This window comes from Arabidopsis lyrata, assembly GCF_000004255.2.
Source record: "Arabidopsis lyrata subsp. lyrata unplaced genomic scaffold ARALYscaffold_5, whole genome shotgun sequence".
Taxonomy (NCBI): domain Eukaryota; kingdom Viridiplantae; phylum Streptophyta; class Magnoliopsida; order Brassicales; family Brassicaceae; genus Arabidopsis; species Arabidopsis lyrata.
In genome coordinates this window covers 4760889-4775589 of record NW_003302551.1, presented here as the reverse complement: position 1 = coordinate 4775589, position 14701 = coordinate 4760889, and the positions used below count along the sequence as shown (strand labels likewise).

The 14701-nt window shown below is 37.8% G+C and overlaps 3 protein-coding genes across 3 annotated transcripts; 1 reads left to right on the top strand and 2 right to left on the bottom strand.

The window, feature by feature from the left end:
* Window positions 1-1089: 1089 nt before the first annotated feature.
* On the bottom strand, window positions 1090-2861 carry LOC110228012 (AAA-ATPase At3g28580). Its single transcript, XM_021024033.1, has one exon. It carries the CDS (start codon window positions 2727-2729, stop codon window positions 1203-1205), a length of 1527 nt encoding a protein of 508 aa, XP_020879692.1. The 5' UTR covers window positions 2730-2861; the 3' UTR covers window positions 1090-1202.
* A 3771-nt stretch (window positions 2862-6632) lies between these two features.
* On the top strand, window positions 6633-7328 carry LOC9311526 (farnesyl pyrophosphate synthase 1, mitochondrial). Its single transcript, XM_021025086.1, has 3 exons — window positions 6633-6770; window positions 7090-7161; window positions 7248-7328. The coding sequence occupies exons 1-3, from the start codon at window positions 6633-6635 to the stop codon at window positions 7326-7328; spliced, it is 291 nt and encodes a 96-aa protein (XP_020880745.1).
* Window positions 7316-9036, bottom strand: LOC110228014 (AAA-ATPase At3g28570, mitochondrial). The gene has a single exon (XM_021024037.1). The coding sequence runs from the start codon at window positions 8931-8933 to the stop codon at window positions 7539-7541; it is 1395 nt and encodes a 464-aa protein (XP_020879696.1). The 5' UTR covers window positions 8934-9036; the 3' UTR covers window positions 7316-7538.
* Between the last annotated feature and the right edge of the window lie 5665 nt (window positions 9037-14701).

Sequence of the window (14701 nt, the reverse complement as noted above, 5' to 3'; positions counted from 1 at the left end):
TTAATTAATAGCGGTTGACAAAAAAAATAAAATAATAGTATAGATATATTCAAGAGAATTTTAATTGGAAATATGTCCATTAAATTATAAAACCTAGCTATAAACTGGAGATTTTTTTGTGGAAGCCTCTTTGGCCCATTGGTTGACCAAGGGTTGATTAATGCTTCTACACCAAAATGTCTGGGGTTCGAGTCCCATGTATTGCGATTTATTAACAAATTTGCAGATTAATGGAGGCAAGTGTGCAAGAGATCTCCAGCGATGTACAATTATAGCCGTTCGCCAGGATTCTACGCAGAGAAGGAAGTGTCGCCAGGTCGTGGATCATTGAAGATATTCATCAAGATTAAGAAAAAGAAAGTGTAGTCTGTCGTGAATCTAGTAAGGGTCGGAAGGAATTGTCAGTTGTAGAATCGTCTATGTAACAGTTCTCATAATTTGCAATTAATAATAAATCTAAACGAAAAAAAAAAAAAAAAAATTGGAGACTTTAATCATGATTTATTAATCGATGGTTCAAACTAAATTCAACATAATATTTGCATAAAATTGTGAAAAAAAATAAAATTTACTAACTTTTTAAAATAAAACGTACTAAACTTTTACCACAACATTTATCGATTAACCCGTGTATCATAAGAATACTAATCTATTATCATACTAAATTGCGTTATTCGATTGACATTTTGAAGCTTTGGTAATTTGTTAAAAACAAAAAAAGGTCAACTAGATATAATGCGGGCTAACTTATAAATTGTCCTAAACATGCCAAATGGATTCTAGACGGGCATAAACAAGCCGAGCTTATCCGGCCCAGGCCTTAACAGGCATAAAGCCCATTTAGAAGATTCAACTAGCTACTTCCATTAACTTGCACACTGATTCAGTGAAATGTTTTCTAGGCTTCAAAGCGATGATCTTTAGTGGCAATCTCGTGTATATATATAAGAGTCATAAGACTCTATTTCTCTATTTATATATCCGTTTATAAACTAGGGTTTTAATGCTAGGTTTCTTATGTACATGTCAGCTCTATTTCTTGGGCTATACATATGTTTTCTTCATGCTACATGGCTAACAGGCTAAGGCTGAGCAATGTTCTGAGTTTTCTGATTAGCTAAATGAAACACATAACATTTATAAGATGGGACAAGACTACTACAATTGTCTTCAACCAAATAATACAATCCAACAGATTTCCTTCAAACTTGACGATCTTCTTCACCATTTTCTTCAATCTTTTTCTTCTTCTCTTTCTCTGCTTTCTTTTCCTTTTTCCTCTGCTTCTCTTCTTCCTCTTCCTTCTTCTCTTTCGCCTCTTCCTCGACCTTCCTCTTCGCTTCCTCCTTCTCTTCCTTCAACGCTTCGATCAATCTCTTCAAACAAGTCTCAGCTCCTTCCTTTTCGGATTTCGGCAACAGATTCTCCCCAACATCTGCCGGTGTCATCTTGATTTCTTCAACCTCAAGTAACCTCTTTATCTCCTCAAACAACTCACTCTCCTCCACATCTAAATAGTTCTTAGCCAATACCTTGAACGCTTCGAAAAAACAATATGACATCTCTATATGCTTATCCATTCTTCCTTTCCGAATCAAAGCCGGATCTAGCTTGTCCACAAAGTTTGTAGTGAACACAATGATCCTCTCACCACCACAAGCTGACCATAACCCATCAATGAAATTCAGTAACCCTGATAAAGTAACTTTGCTCTCTTTATTCTCACCTTCATTTTTCATCATCTTCTTCTCAATCGTTTTCTTATCGTCTCCATCTTCCTCTTCCTCCTCCTTTTTCTTTCTCTGCCCCGTGAGATTAAGCGAACAATCAATATCTTCAATCACAATAATCGACTTTGCTGAAGTCTCAATCAATAATCTCCTTAGATGTGTATTATCCTTAACTGTTGTCAATTCAAGATCATAAACATCATACTCCAAGAAATTCGCCATCGCAGCGATCATGGTAGACTTCCCAGTCCCGGGTGGTCCAAACAAAAGATACCCTCTCTTCCACGCTTTTCCGATCTTCTTGTAATAATCTTTACTCTTACTAAACTTAATCAGATCACTCTTGATCTCTTCCTTCTTATTCTCCTCCATAGCTAGAGTATCGAAGGTCGCGGGATGCTCAAACGTTACATGACTCCACTTTGTCTGGTTTCCATGGCTCTGTTCCGGAGTATTCGAATAAAGCTTCCTCTCTCTGTTCTTTAGCTCTATTGTCTTCCCTTCTCTCATAACATGCTCAAGATACCTCTCTATGATTACTTCTCGGTCACGTCTATGGAACCTCAACATGTAAAATCTCTTCTCATCAGCTGCAGGGTAAAACGAGAACGATTGCCTTGTAGTCCCCTCTTTCTTCGACTGCCACCAAACCCTAACGCCCTCGAAATCGTCGGTGATTTCTTCCTTATCATCCATGCTTAGAACAAGAGACTTGCTTCCTTTAGTTGTGTTGGCTTTAAGCTTCTTGGCTCGAGCAGAAGAGTCTTTGCTTAAATAGCTTTGGATCCCCAAGTAAGCCTCGCTTCGCTTGAAATGCTCTCCGCTGTATTCATGGAAAGTTATTTGGATGTAAGGGTAAAAGCGACCAAAGAGTCTATGAAGGTATGGTTCCAAGTGGCCTCCGAAGTGAGGGAAGAATTGTTTGAAGATTGTGTATACAAACATTAGTGTTGCTAGAGAAGAGCCTGTGTTAGTCCATAACTGACCCATCGTCGCCATTTTTTCTCTTGAAGCTTTTGTTTTAGGGCTTTGGAAGAGATTTCTTGGGCTCTAAGGAAGGTTTGAGTTGAGATATTGATGAGAGAAGAAGGGTGATATTGGGGAAGAAGATTGTGGTTCTGGTACACAAGAGCTAAAAGATAGTTTTATGGGGATTTAGAATTGAAGTCTCTATCAACGTTATATTATTAAATTTTATGTCTACGCATGCATATGTGACATCACATGGAAGCCACCTTATGACGAAACTTTATATGGAAAAGGGCATAAGAAAACAAAAGTCGAAAAGAGAAGGAAATTGCTCGGATTAAAAGCTCAAGTGTGCTTTTTCTACCATCAATTTTTTTTTTTTTTTTTGACATCTTTGGATCGACAAGGCCGATACATAGCCAATCTCTACTACGCGGGGTAACGCGACTTAATAGAGTCGAACTCCGGTGGGAATGCGGAGTCAAATGGACTTAACCACTTGACTAAAGGCAGATCCCCAATTTTTATAAGTCTATAATATCTATTTAAATCAAAAGGATTTTTATTGGCTAATCAAACTTGTTTGTCAAGTTTGTTATGGTTTCCTCAAAATTTGACAATCTTTAAACAAATAGATCAACCCCACTATTTAGTAGATGCCAAAAAGAATCTTACGTGTACTGCATTGTTTTATTTCATGCATTAACTTGTAGTGGTGGACTAAAAGCATTTTCATTTTTTTTTCTTAAATAACAAGATTAAGATTGGATAATAAATTGATAATATATTATCCAAAACATCAATAACTCAACTTATAATACACAAAAAGTATTAGAAATCAATCATAATAAGATTAAGCATTTGGGGCTTTATAAAAAAAAAGAAGCATTTGAAAGTTAAAAATGCATCTATGTAAGTTTTAAAGATTTTTCTTTTTAGTTCTTAATGATGATTCACTTTCGCAGCCCCGGCTCAGATGAGTAGGGCGGAGGTGCGACGGCCCGGGGCTTTCTTTTTTATAAAAAAATTTTACATATAAAAAAGGCCCAAATATTTTTTAAAAATATTATTAATATGAGAATTATATTTTAAGAGGCCTAATTATTTATAAGAAAATGTATAAAAAGGCCCAAAATTTTTAAAATAACAATTTTTACTATAAAAACTCCGCAAAATTTAAAAAAATTAAGTAAATTTTCTCTTTGTATATAATAATAGGCAAAAAAAAAAATTTTTGCCCTAAGGCTCTCAAATATATTGAGCCGGGGCTGCACTTTCGTGCATGAAAATATATATTTATCCATTAGAAAACTTAAGAATCTTGGTCCATTATAATGATAGCGAAATGTTATCTAATAAAACAATTTTGCTGAGTTCTCGTGGTTTGTGTCATAGTGTGTATCAGTTTCCAGGAAGACGTCTGTCTTTTTAATGTAGGACGACTATTAGTATTACTAATACTATTATAAGCTCAAGTCCAACTAATACAGTCACGGATTGAGACATTTGAGGAATTGGTTTAGGTCCACTGAACCGAGAAAGAGAACGTATTTGATTGGACCTTTTTGTTTTTTTTTTTTAAATCAGAGTCAAAAAATTTGTACCACTATTTGTATAATCTTGTTAATGTTTGAAGATTCTTACTTTCTTCTTAAAAAGTAAAGAATCATAAGATCATAACTATGTCGGGAGCATTGCATTATAGTTTTCAAAAAAGCAACATTCATAAGACTAAGGAAATGTTTTCAAAAGATCGGTTGTGATCACTTCTATGTCTTGTTCAGCAAACTCTGGAACATTGACATCTTGACTCCCACTCAACAATGTCCTCACATTTCTTTGCATAGTATATCTCGATGAAATGAAGAACATCATTTATTTTGATTGTGAACCCAAAACCCTATTCCACAAATCTCGTCGTAGATTTGACTGAGACTTAGAAGTTTAACCCGATGAATCTACCATCAATGTTAACCAATAGACCACTAGAGTCTCCAAGATTTTACACAATCAATCTGGAAACATTGGCGGTCATTCTCTGTCCCAAGTTTGCCGTCGACACAACTCACTATACCAAGAGAAACACTTCTCTGTAGAGACAAAGTGGAACCAAATGAAAGTACAGAATTTTTAGGACTGACATTGGTTAGAATTTGAGACTAAAAGTCTAAATTTTGATTTTTATAAAAATAGAGAAAAATTCAAAGCAACTAATAAAGTAGCATCAATGAATATATACAGTTTTTTTTAAAAAAAAAATATTGCTGTCAAAGACTAATAATACTTTGATGCTATCTTGTACTTTTTTTGAACAGTTTATAATCCTAAAACTCCACTTTAGTTTGGATAGTTTAGTTAGATTTACATGTTCATGCTTAATTTTTTACCATCAAAATCAATCAAATTACAATCAAAACAACCAAAATTAATTTTGTAATATGTAGATCCACTTGAATTAAATATCAAAGTATTTATATGATTAACAAAAACTCATATAATAAGATCTAAGAAGAAAAGTCAAAATTCTTAGTAGAAAAAACAATACTCGTTTTATGCTCTTTTCTTTTTGGAGAGCTTTTATATTACTCTCTATAGATATTATCACCACCAATCAACAACATGTAATGTTTCAAGATGGTCGTTGATATTCGTTTCTCACAAACCGGTTATCTTCTTTACCATAATGATATTATGGAAATAGATGATTTCCTTAATATTAAACTCAGGCGGCATTTAGAGAGGAACCTTGTTAGTGAGCCTTGCTAATGCTCTGATCATTGTTGGTTCACCATAATGAGTCTTATTAAGAGTGTTGATGATTATGAAATACATACAATCTGGTGGACAATCTGTGGGAACATTAATATTCTGAATATCTGACAATATCATTGTGGGATCTTCTTTGGTGTTGATGATATTAGATGCATATAACACAATTTCATTCACAAAGTAGTGCAAACAATGTTACAATTCATAACCTAAAGTTCACTTAAACTTAACCTACTAAACTAAGTACTACAAACGATGTTACAAATCATAACCAAAAGATCACTTAACCTAAGTATGTGCAAAGAAAAGCTAGCTAGGCTAAGTAACATCCTATTTAGATGTAAAAATGTAATCATAAGTAGAAATAACCATACACCTTGCAATTTTGTTTTAGACTTACGGAAACTATTACTCGTTAATTAGACGCAAAAGTGAAGCAAAAACCAAGACCAGGCCCAAGACCAAGACCAGGCCCAGGACCAGGCCCAAGCCCATCTCACTTAGTCGAAAGCTTTTTCCCCGGCGGCGACAAACCAAAACGGACCTGAAGCCATCTCGTCGGAATCTTTGCAGTTTCAAGTGATCTCTTCGCCGTCTTCTCTATACAAAGTGACGAGCTTTCTTTCTCTTCTTCAATGGCGGATCTCAAGTCAACCTTTCTCACGCTTATTCCGTTCTCAAGTCGGATATCTTTCATGACCCTTCCTTTGAATTCACCGATGAATTTCGTCTCTGGCTTGAACTGGTAAGTACCCTTCTCCGATCTCATCTCCCTCCTGGGGTCTCTCCGTTGATGAAAGGTTCAAACTTTTGAAGCAAGGCAATGACTTCAACGAGCAAGAAGTTTTCCTCTGTCTAAGTTTTGAAGCATTCGAAATTTTGTCCTCTGTTTAGGTTGAGTATCAAACATCTTTGTGGCCAGATGATAGATTTGATAATAACCAACTTGGGAAGGTGAAAAGGATTTGTCTAAGTACTCATTGTTAATGTGAGTCAAGTGTTGGCATTATCATATAATATCATAAATGGTTTGTTCTAATGGTTGATGAAGTGTTTTGATCTTATGAAATGGTTTTTCAACATTCAGCCACCGGAGTATTATCTAGTACAAAACTGCTTATTACTCATTTTATCTCCCTGTGAGTAATGTATTATTGTACGGGTATGAAAATCCCCTTTTCCCGAGCTGTTTGTTTCTCTACTCAGGTTGCTTGTGCGTTGATTATAGCGGGCGAAAATTTGAAGAATCATGTTGATGTGAAGAATGTTCTTGTTGACATAGGAATCTACTTCCAAGTGCAGGTACTAGTTTGCTGTTAAGTATTTACGAGAGGTATATGATAGGTTAATATGAGGAAGTTGATAGATATCCTTTCTTTTGTGTAGGATGATATCTCGAGGCGCTTGGCAAACACTTTGTTTTTCAAGCTGATCTGAATGCAACTCTGAGTTCACTTGATTGGTGTTTCATAATGCAGATAGGAATAGATATAGAAGATTTCAAATGCTCCTAGTTGATAGTTAAGGCATTGGAACCATGTAGCGAAGAACAAACAAAGATATTTTTAAAAGGTTTATATCCTCTGTAGAATCTGATACAGGTTTTGTTCTGATATCCTAGGAGAACTATGGTAAATCCGACCAATCAAACGCTGCTATAGTGAAGGATCTCTTCAAAGAGCTTGATCTTGAAGTTTGAAACTAGTGAAACCTCATTTATATGGGCTAATACACAACTAACATATGCTAATTTGGTCTGGTTTGATCTTAATATTGTAGGAAGTGTTCATGGAATATGGGAGCAAAACTTACGAGAAGCTTAAGCAAGTGATTGAGGCTCACCAAAGTAAAACAATCTAAGCACTGTTAAGATCTACAAGAGGCTCAAGTAGTAGATACATTAGTGTTTGTAGTTTTGTTGAATTTTTTTTTTGACATCAATATTAAGGTACCTATTAAATTCAACACATTTGATCTCAGAAGCTAGAATTGGTGACTAGAAGTCTAAGATATTAAATTCAAAGCAGAATCTTAACCTATATAAAGACTAGAATCTCACTGGTGAAATATCTAAATTTGGCTAATCTCCTTGTTGTGTTGTTCTTCGGCTTTAACCTTTTGGCTCCACTTGATCTTCTCCAAAGCTCGGATCAAACCCTTGAGTGAACCATCAACTTCTGTCCGATCTTTCACCATCAAATTCTCCGCAACATCAGCTGGTGTTATCTTCGTTTCTTTAAGCAAAGACTCAATCTTTCCAAACAAGTGATGCGAATCGAGATTCAGATAGTTCTTGGCAAGAATCTTGAATGCACCAAACGTACAATAAGATAGCTCAATATGCATATCCATACGACCTCTCCTGATCAAAGCTTGGTCAAGTTTCCCCAAGTGATTCGTTGTAAACACAAGAATCCTCTCTTGCCCACAAGCTGACCAAATCCCATCTATAAAGTTCAATAACCCTGAGAGTGTAACTGCATTACTCTTCTTCCCTTCATCACCTTTCACGTCTTTAACATTCCTCTCTCCCGTGAGGTCCAAGGAACAATCTATATCCTCAATCACAATGATGGACTTACTAGTCGTCCCTATCAACAGCTTCTTCAACTCCCAGTTACTCCCAATCGAAGTTAACTCAAGATCATAGATATTATACTTCATAAGATTCGCCATAGCGGCGATCATCGTAGACTTACCAGTCCCTGGAGGTCCATACAACAAGTAACCCCTCTTCCAAGCTTTCCCAATCCTATCATAATACTCTTTGCCATCTCTAAACGCCACAAGATCACTCAAAATCTCATCTTTCTTGTCAATATCCATAGCCAAAGTATCAAACGTTGCGGGATGCTCGAAATCAATGCAAGTCCAAAGACCTTTCATATTAGTTTTCCAACGCAAACTCGGATTATTCATAAACACCGATAACTTCTTCTTCCTGGCCTTAATCGATTTCCCTTCTTCCACAACGTAGCTTAAGTAAGAACCAGTCACAACATCCCAATTACTTCTATGAAAAGTAAGCCTACAGATTTTCTTCCCTTTAACACATCTAAAGATATCCCACCACATCTTCACACCTTCATACTCTTCTTCGATTTTAACATCGTCTCGTTTCAAATCCAAAGACGTGTTCTCTTTAACCTGATTCCCTTTAAGATTCTTCACTTCAGAGTTAACTTTTGCACCAAGGTAGGTCTTAACAGCTGCATAAGCGTAGTTGAATCTAAACCCTTCGATTTCACTGAATCTGATGTGAGCGTAAGGTGAGAACAAGTCGAGGATCTTGTCTGAAAGTTTCTTGAAAATGGGTATTCGTTGGATTGCATTGAAGAGAAGTTGCTGAATCTGTCGAGGGAAGTATCTCTTGAGAGTTGACCAAACGAAGAACAAACCAGCCATGTTTGATCCAATCGTTGTTAGGTTTGCTCCAAACATCGGCTTCACGATCGATCGTCCCATGTTTCTTGTTTTTATGGATATGAAGATTCGACCAAAAGAAAAAGAATATGAAGAAGGTTTTTGATCTTCTCTCGATTTGGTTTTAGCTCATAATCTCTGTTCTTGTTCTTGTTATGTATATATCTCTCTCTTCTTTATGTAGTTGTTCTTTAAAGTGATGATGTGGAAGTTTCTTATTGTTTTTTCTAATTCATGGCTCTTTAGTTTCCTTTTTGTATTATTCATTTTCATATTCTTATGAGAATTAGGATATATACTAAAAATCTACATATACATATTTACAGGGTTTTTTTGCATTAATTCATTTGGATCCGGGTTTTACCCGGGTTTAACTCTATCCGGATCTTGGATAAGAAATTTTAGGAATGTTGTAATAAAAGAAATCGCCCATATTAATGACTACAATTATGATTTCGAATCTTTACAACATCTTAACTAATTACTCCTAGATACCATATCTAGATAACTTTAATAAGGAGAAAAAAAACGACATTTATTCTTAAATTACCAAATATTTTCTGTTTCCTTAACTTCTTCCGCAATTGGATTATGAAAATCGAAAATTAAATAAAAGATATTGCGTTCCAAAAATCTATCTCAATAATGTCGATCCTTTATTTCTAAAATCTCTTCTTTAGGCTGTGATCCCAACTAATTACTTCCACATACCTTTTCCGAGACTTATTCTCTCCAAATCTGCAAACAAACGATTATTTAGAAACTAATTTATGACTCTTCAAAATCAAAACGGTAGCATATTCTTAAACACAAAATGATTTCATAGATTTGATTCCATATTAGTTACGGTATCAAATATATTATGCTTGGCGTTCAAGAGATTTGTGACCTAATTTATGAGCCTATAAATACTATAAAGTTTGACGTCTCAAAACATCATCAAACACACAAAAGCAAGAATCTGAAAAAACCAGCAAACACACATTTTCTATATAACAATCTCACAATACAAAAGCTCACCACATTTACGATGCCGAGAGGGAGATGTTTGGAAAAGTCGTGTCACTCTGGTATTTTCAAGTTCCATTTGTGCAACAGTTGTGTTAATAGCATCTATAATCTCCATCTTCTCCGCACCAATAGCTTCATCCATTGGAGTCCGCTCACACCTACAATTTTCAAGCTTCTAATAGTTCAGCTTAGTTCCTCTAATAGAGTGGGAATAAAGATTCAAAAGACTTAGATGGCTCCAGCCAAGATCAATCTCTTCACCAACTGTAAGTAGCTTTCTACTTAGTTTAAACCGAATAAACAAAACATCTTCAAGCAAGGAAATGAGTGATGGTTACCTCGACATGGCTGTTGGTGTCGGATCCCGCACCAGAAGTCCGCGACCAACCAAAGATTGCCACGTAGTCAAAATAATGGCCCATAAAGGACGAAGCCCAATGGACCCATGAGTCGAAGGAAAGGTTGAAGTGGTCGTCACCACTTCGAGAATCCGAAGTGAATGCACTATGACACAAGTTCGAAGTAGAAGACACGGGTAAGTCGGTTCAAGGACACTTGGGCCAAAAAGGCGAGGCCCGTGAAGATCAGAGTCAACTCAAATTCAAACGTTGAGCATTGAAGTCGAAGAATCAAAACGGACACATTTAAGAAGGAATAATTGTACTTAATTACTCATTTTAATGTCGTTTCCCTATGTATAAATATAGAGGTCAATGGCTATGTAAAAGGGACCCTTCCTCTGGAGAGAAAAAGAATATATCAATTTTCGTAACAATTCACAAGTTTTTATACATTCATTTTTGTCCCTCAAGAATAATCTTTCCCACCTAATAGAATACTTGAGTGTGTGAATCCGACATCCACATTTTGGCGCCGTCTGTGGGGATATTAGGTTCTTGAGTGGTCAGATTTTTTCTTTATCACACTTCCGAGATAAGCAACAATGTCCGGAGGAGACGCCGCTGAGACATCATTGGCCGAAACCCTCAAAGCTATGCAGCAAACCATGTCGGACATATCAAAAAAGTTCTCGGATGTGGAAAAGGCCGTCGATACGTTGCAAACATCCCAGGTATCTCTTAGTCAAAACGTCAATACTATACAAACTCGTGTTCGCTCTCTAAGTGCAGGAAACCCGGTGGGAATCCGAAGAGGGATATTCAACTCGCCAAGTTCCGCTGCACGAAATGAAACCAGCGGACAAACAACCCCCGGTGCTACTAATAATGTAGCTCAGACGTTGGAGGAAGAGACGCAGCTCGGGGATGAAGAACAACTTGCAGCTCAGTATGAGCAGGAGAACCTCGACCAGTTCGAGACCATGAGGAAGGTTAGCCAGGAATTAAAAGAAATGAAATCAAAATTTCATCAAGCTACAAGTTCAGAGCCAGACATCAATCGAGTCATTGAAGAAGCTAGGCGAACACCTTTCATCTCGCGAATTGCGAGTTTGAGGATCAAAGATTCCCGGAAACTCAAATTGGACCCTTACAGCGGATTGGAGGATCCAAAAAGCTATCTCGCAACTTTTCTGATCGCTGCAGGAAGAGTCGAATTGGATGAAGCTGATGAGGACGCAGGCTATTGCAAGCTGTTTTCGGAGAATCTATGTGGCCAAGCTCTAATGTGGTTCACCCAATTAGAGCCGGGTTCGATCAGCAATTTCGACGAACTATCGGCCGTATTCTTAAAGCAATACTCCATCCTTATGGATAAAAGCGTTTCGGATGCCGATCTTTGGAACTTAACGCAAGGATCTAATGAGTCACTTCGAGTTTTCATCACCAAATTCAAAGGAGTGCTGTCAAAACTCCCAAGAATCTCACAGCAATCAGCTTTATCTGCCTTACGAAAAGGATTGCGACATGATTCAAGGTTTAAAGAAGACTTAATACTTCATAAACCAGACACAATTCAGGATGCACTCTTCCGCGCGAACAACTGGATGGAGGTAGAGGACGAAAAAGAAAGTTTTGCCAAAAGGAATAAACAAGAAAAGTCGGCGATCACCGTCCCTACCAGGAAGTTTGAGCCTAGGGAGAGCAAGGGACCAAAGAAATTTGGGTCGCAACCCTTCAACAATACCGTCGGGAAGCAATTCCAAGGGAAAGGAAGATCAAACACTTGGGTCCGTGATGAAAGTCTATATTGCGACATTCATAAAGTAACCGGACATTTAACCAAGGATTGCAGCGTTCTTAAAAAGCACCTCGCAAAGCTTTGGGCTAGTGGCGATCTTTCTAAATTCGATATAAAAGATTTTGTGAAGGAATACCACGAAGCAAAGGAAAACTCCAAAGATCAAGATTCCAAAAGACCAAGGTTATCCAACGAGGAAGAACCAAGAAGATCGAAGGGTAAGATCAATGTGATTCTAGGAGGTTCCAGATTTTGCGGAGATTCAATAAGTTCCATCAAAAAGCATAGACGAAATGTCTTACTCAAAGCAAGCTTGAGCGAAGAAATTGATTTTCAAGGTGCCTCAATATCATTTAACGAAGAAGAAACACGGCACCTCGAAAGACCGCACGATGATGCTCTAGTCATTACCCTTGATGTCGCTAACTTCGAAGTATCAAGGATCCTTATAGATACAGGCAGTTCGGTCGACTTGATCTTTTTAAGTACTCTAGAAAAAATGGGAATCAGCCGAGGAGACATAGTAGGACCCCCATCTCCGTTAGTTGCATTCACAAGCGAGTCAGCCATGTCTCTCGAAACAATCAAGCTACCGGTCCTTGCCAAGAAGGTATCGAAGATCGTGGACTTTGTTGTCTTCGATAAGCCCGCAGCTTACAATATTATCCTCGGGACTCCCTGGATTTATCGAATGAAAGCAGTCCTCTCTACATATCATCAATGTATCAAATTTCCAACATCAAATGGGGTGGAAACAATTCGGGGAGATCAAGAAGTTTCACGGACGTGTTACTTAGCTAGCCACCGTTTGAAGATCCAATAGCAATTAACAAAGCCCGCAAAAGAAGGACTAAGGCAGAAATTTCCTAGTGGGCAGGAAAAAGAGGATGTGGTAGTCGAAGTGGTATTGGAAGAAGACAAACCAGATCGGAAAATTCGAATTGGAGCAACTTTGACTGGCCAAATAAAAGAAGCTTTGATCGAACTCTTAAGGAAAAACAAAGCATCATTTGCATGGTCAGCAGCGGACATGCCTGGCATAAATCCGAGTGTAATTTGTCATGAACTAAACGTGGATCCAAGCTTCAAACCGGTGAAACAAAAAAGAAGAAAGCTCGGAGTGGAGCGAGCCAAAATAGTAAATGACGAAGTAGATAAACTTTTGAAGATAGGATCCATAAGAGAAGTGCAATACCCGGAATGGATAGCAAACACTGTCGTCGTCAAAAAGAAAAATGGGAAAGATAGGGTTTGCATCGATTTCACAGACCTAAATAAAGCATGCCCCAAAGATAGTTTCCCGCTCCCACATATAGATCGCCTTGTAGAGTCCACCGCTGGGAACGAGCTGTTAACATTCATGGACGCTTTTTCGGGTTATAATCAAATAATGATGAACCCCGAAGATCAAGAAAAGACGTCATTCATCACTGATAGAGGTATTTATTGTTACAAGGTAATGCCTTTTGGTTTGAAAAATGCAGGAGCAACTTACCAACGGTTGGTTAACAAGATGTTCCATAATCATCTCGGGAAAACAATGGAAGTCTACATAGATGATATGTTGGTTAAGTCATTAAAGAAAGAGGATCACGTTAAGCATTTAGAGGAATGTTTTGATATTCTCAATAAATATCAAATGAAGCTGAACCCGGCGAAGTGCACATTTGGAGTCCCATCCGGAGAATTTCTTGGCTATATCGTGACAGAAAGAGGGATTGAAGCCAATCCAAATCAAATTAACGCCTTTCTAAATATGCCGTCCCCAAGAAACTTCAAAGAAGTACAACGGTTGACGGGGCGGATTGCGGCTTTGAATCGTTTTGTCTCAAGATCAACAGATAAATCGTTACCCTTCTACCAAATTCTAAAAGGGAACAAAGGATTCCTTTGGGATGAGAAGTGTGAGGAAGCTTTTGGGCAGCTTAAGGCATACTTAACCACTCCACCTATACTGTCCAAACCAGAAGTGGATGAAAAACTTTACTTGTACGTATCAGTTTCAGACCACGCGGTTAGTGGAGTCTTGGTTCGGGAAGACCGTGGGGAGCAGAAGCCAGTTTACTACGTGAGCAAGTCAATGACGGATCCAGAAACCAGATACACAATGATGGAAAAGCTTGCACTCGCGGTGGTAACTTCAGCTCGGAAGCTGCGTCCATATTTTCAGTCCCATCCGGTCGAAGTATTAACTAACCAACCACTCAGAACAATACTTCATAGTCCAAGTCAGTCCGGACGTTTGGCGAAATGGGCGGTGGAATTAAGCGAGTACGACATAGAGTTCAAAAGCCGGATCAGTATGAAGGCTCAGGTCTTAGCAGACTTCCTGACCGAACTACCAATACCTGGAACGACAGAGCAATCGGAGAACCAAACTTGGAAATTACACGTGGACGGGTCTTCAACAAAACAAGGATCCGGAGTGGGAATCAAGTTGGAATCTCCAACATCAGAAATTCTAGAACAATCATTCCGATTGTTATTCAATGCCTCCAACAACGAGGCAGAATACGAAGCCCTTATTACCGGACTTCGACTAGCACAAGGAGTTGGAGCTAAGGAAATTATGGCTTATTGCGATTCGCAATTAGTAGTTAACCAATTTAATGGAGACTATGAGGCCAAAGATTCAAGAATGGAAGCGTACCTCGAAGTGG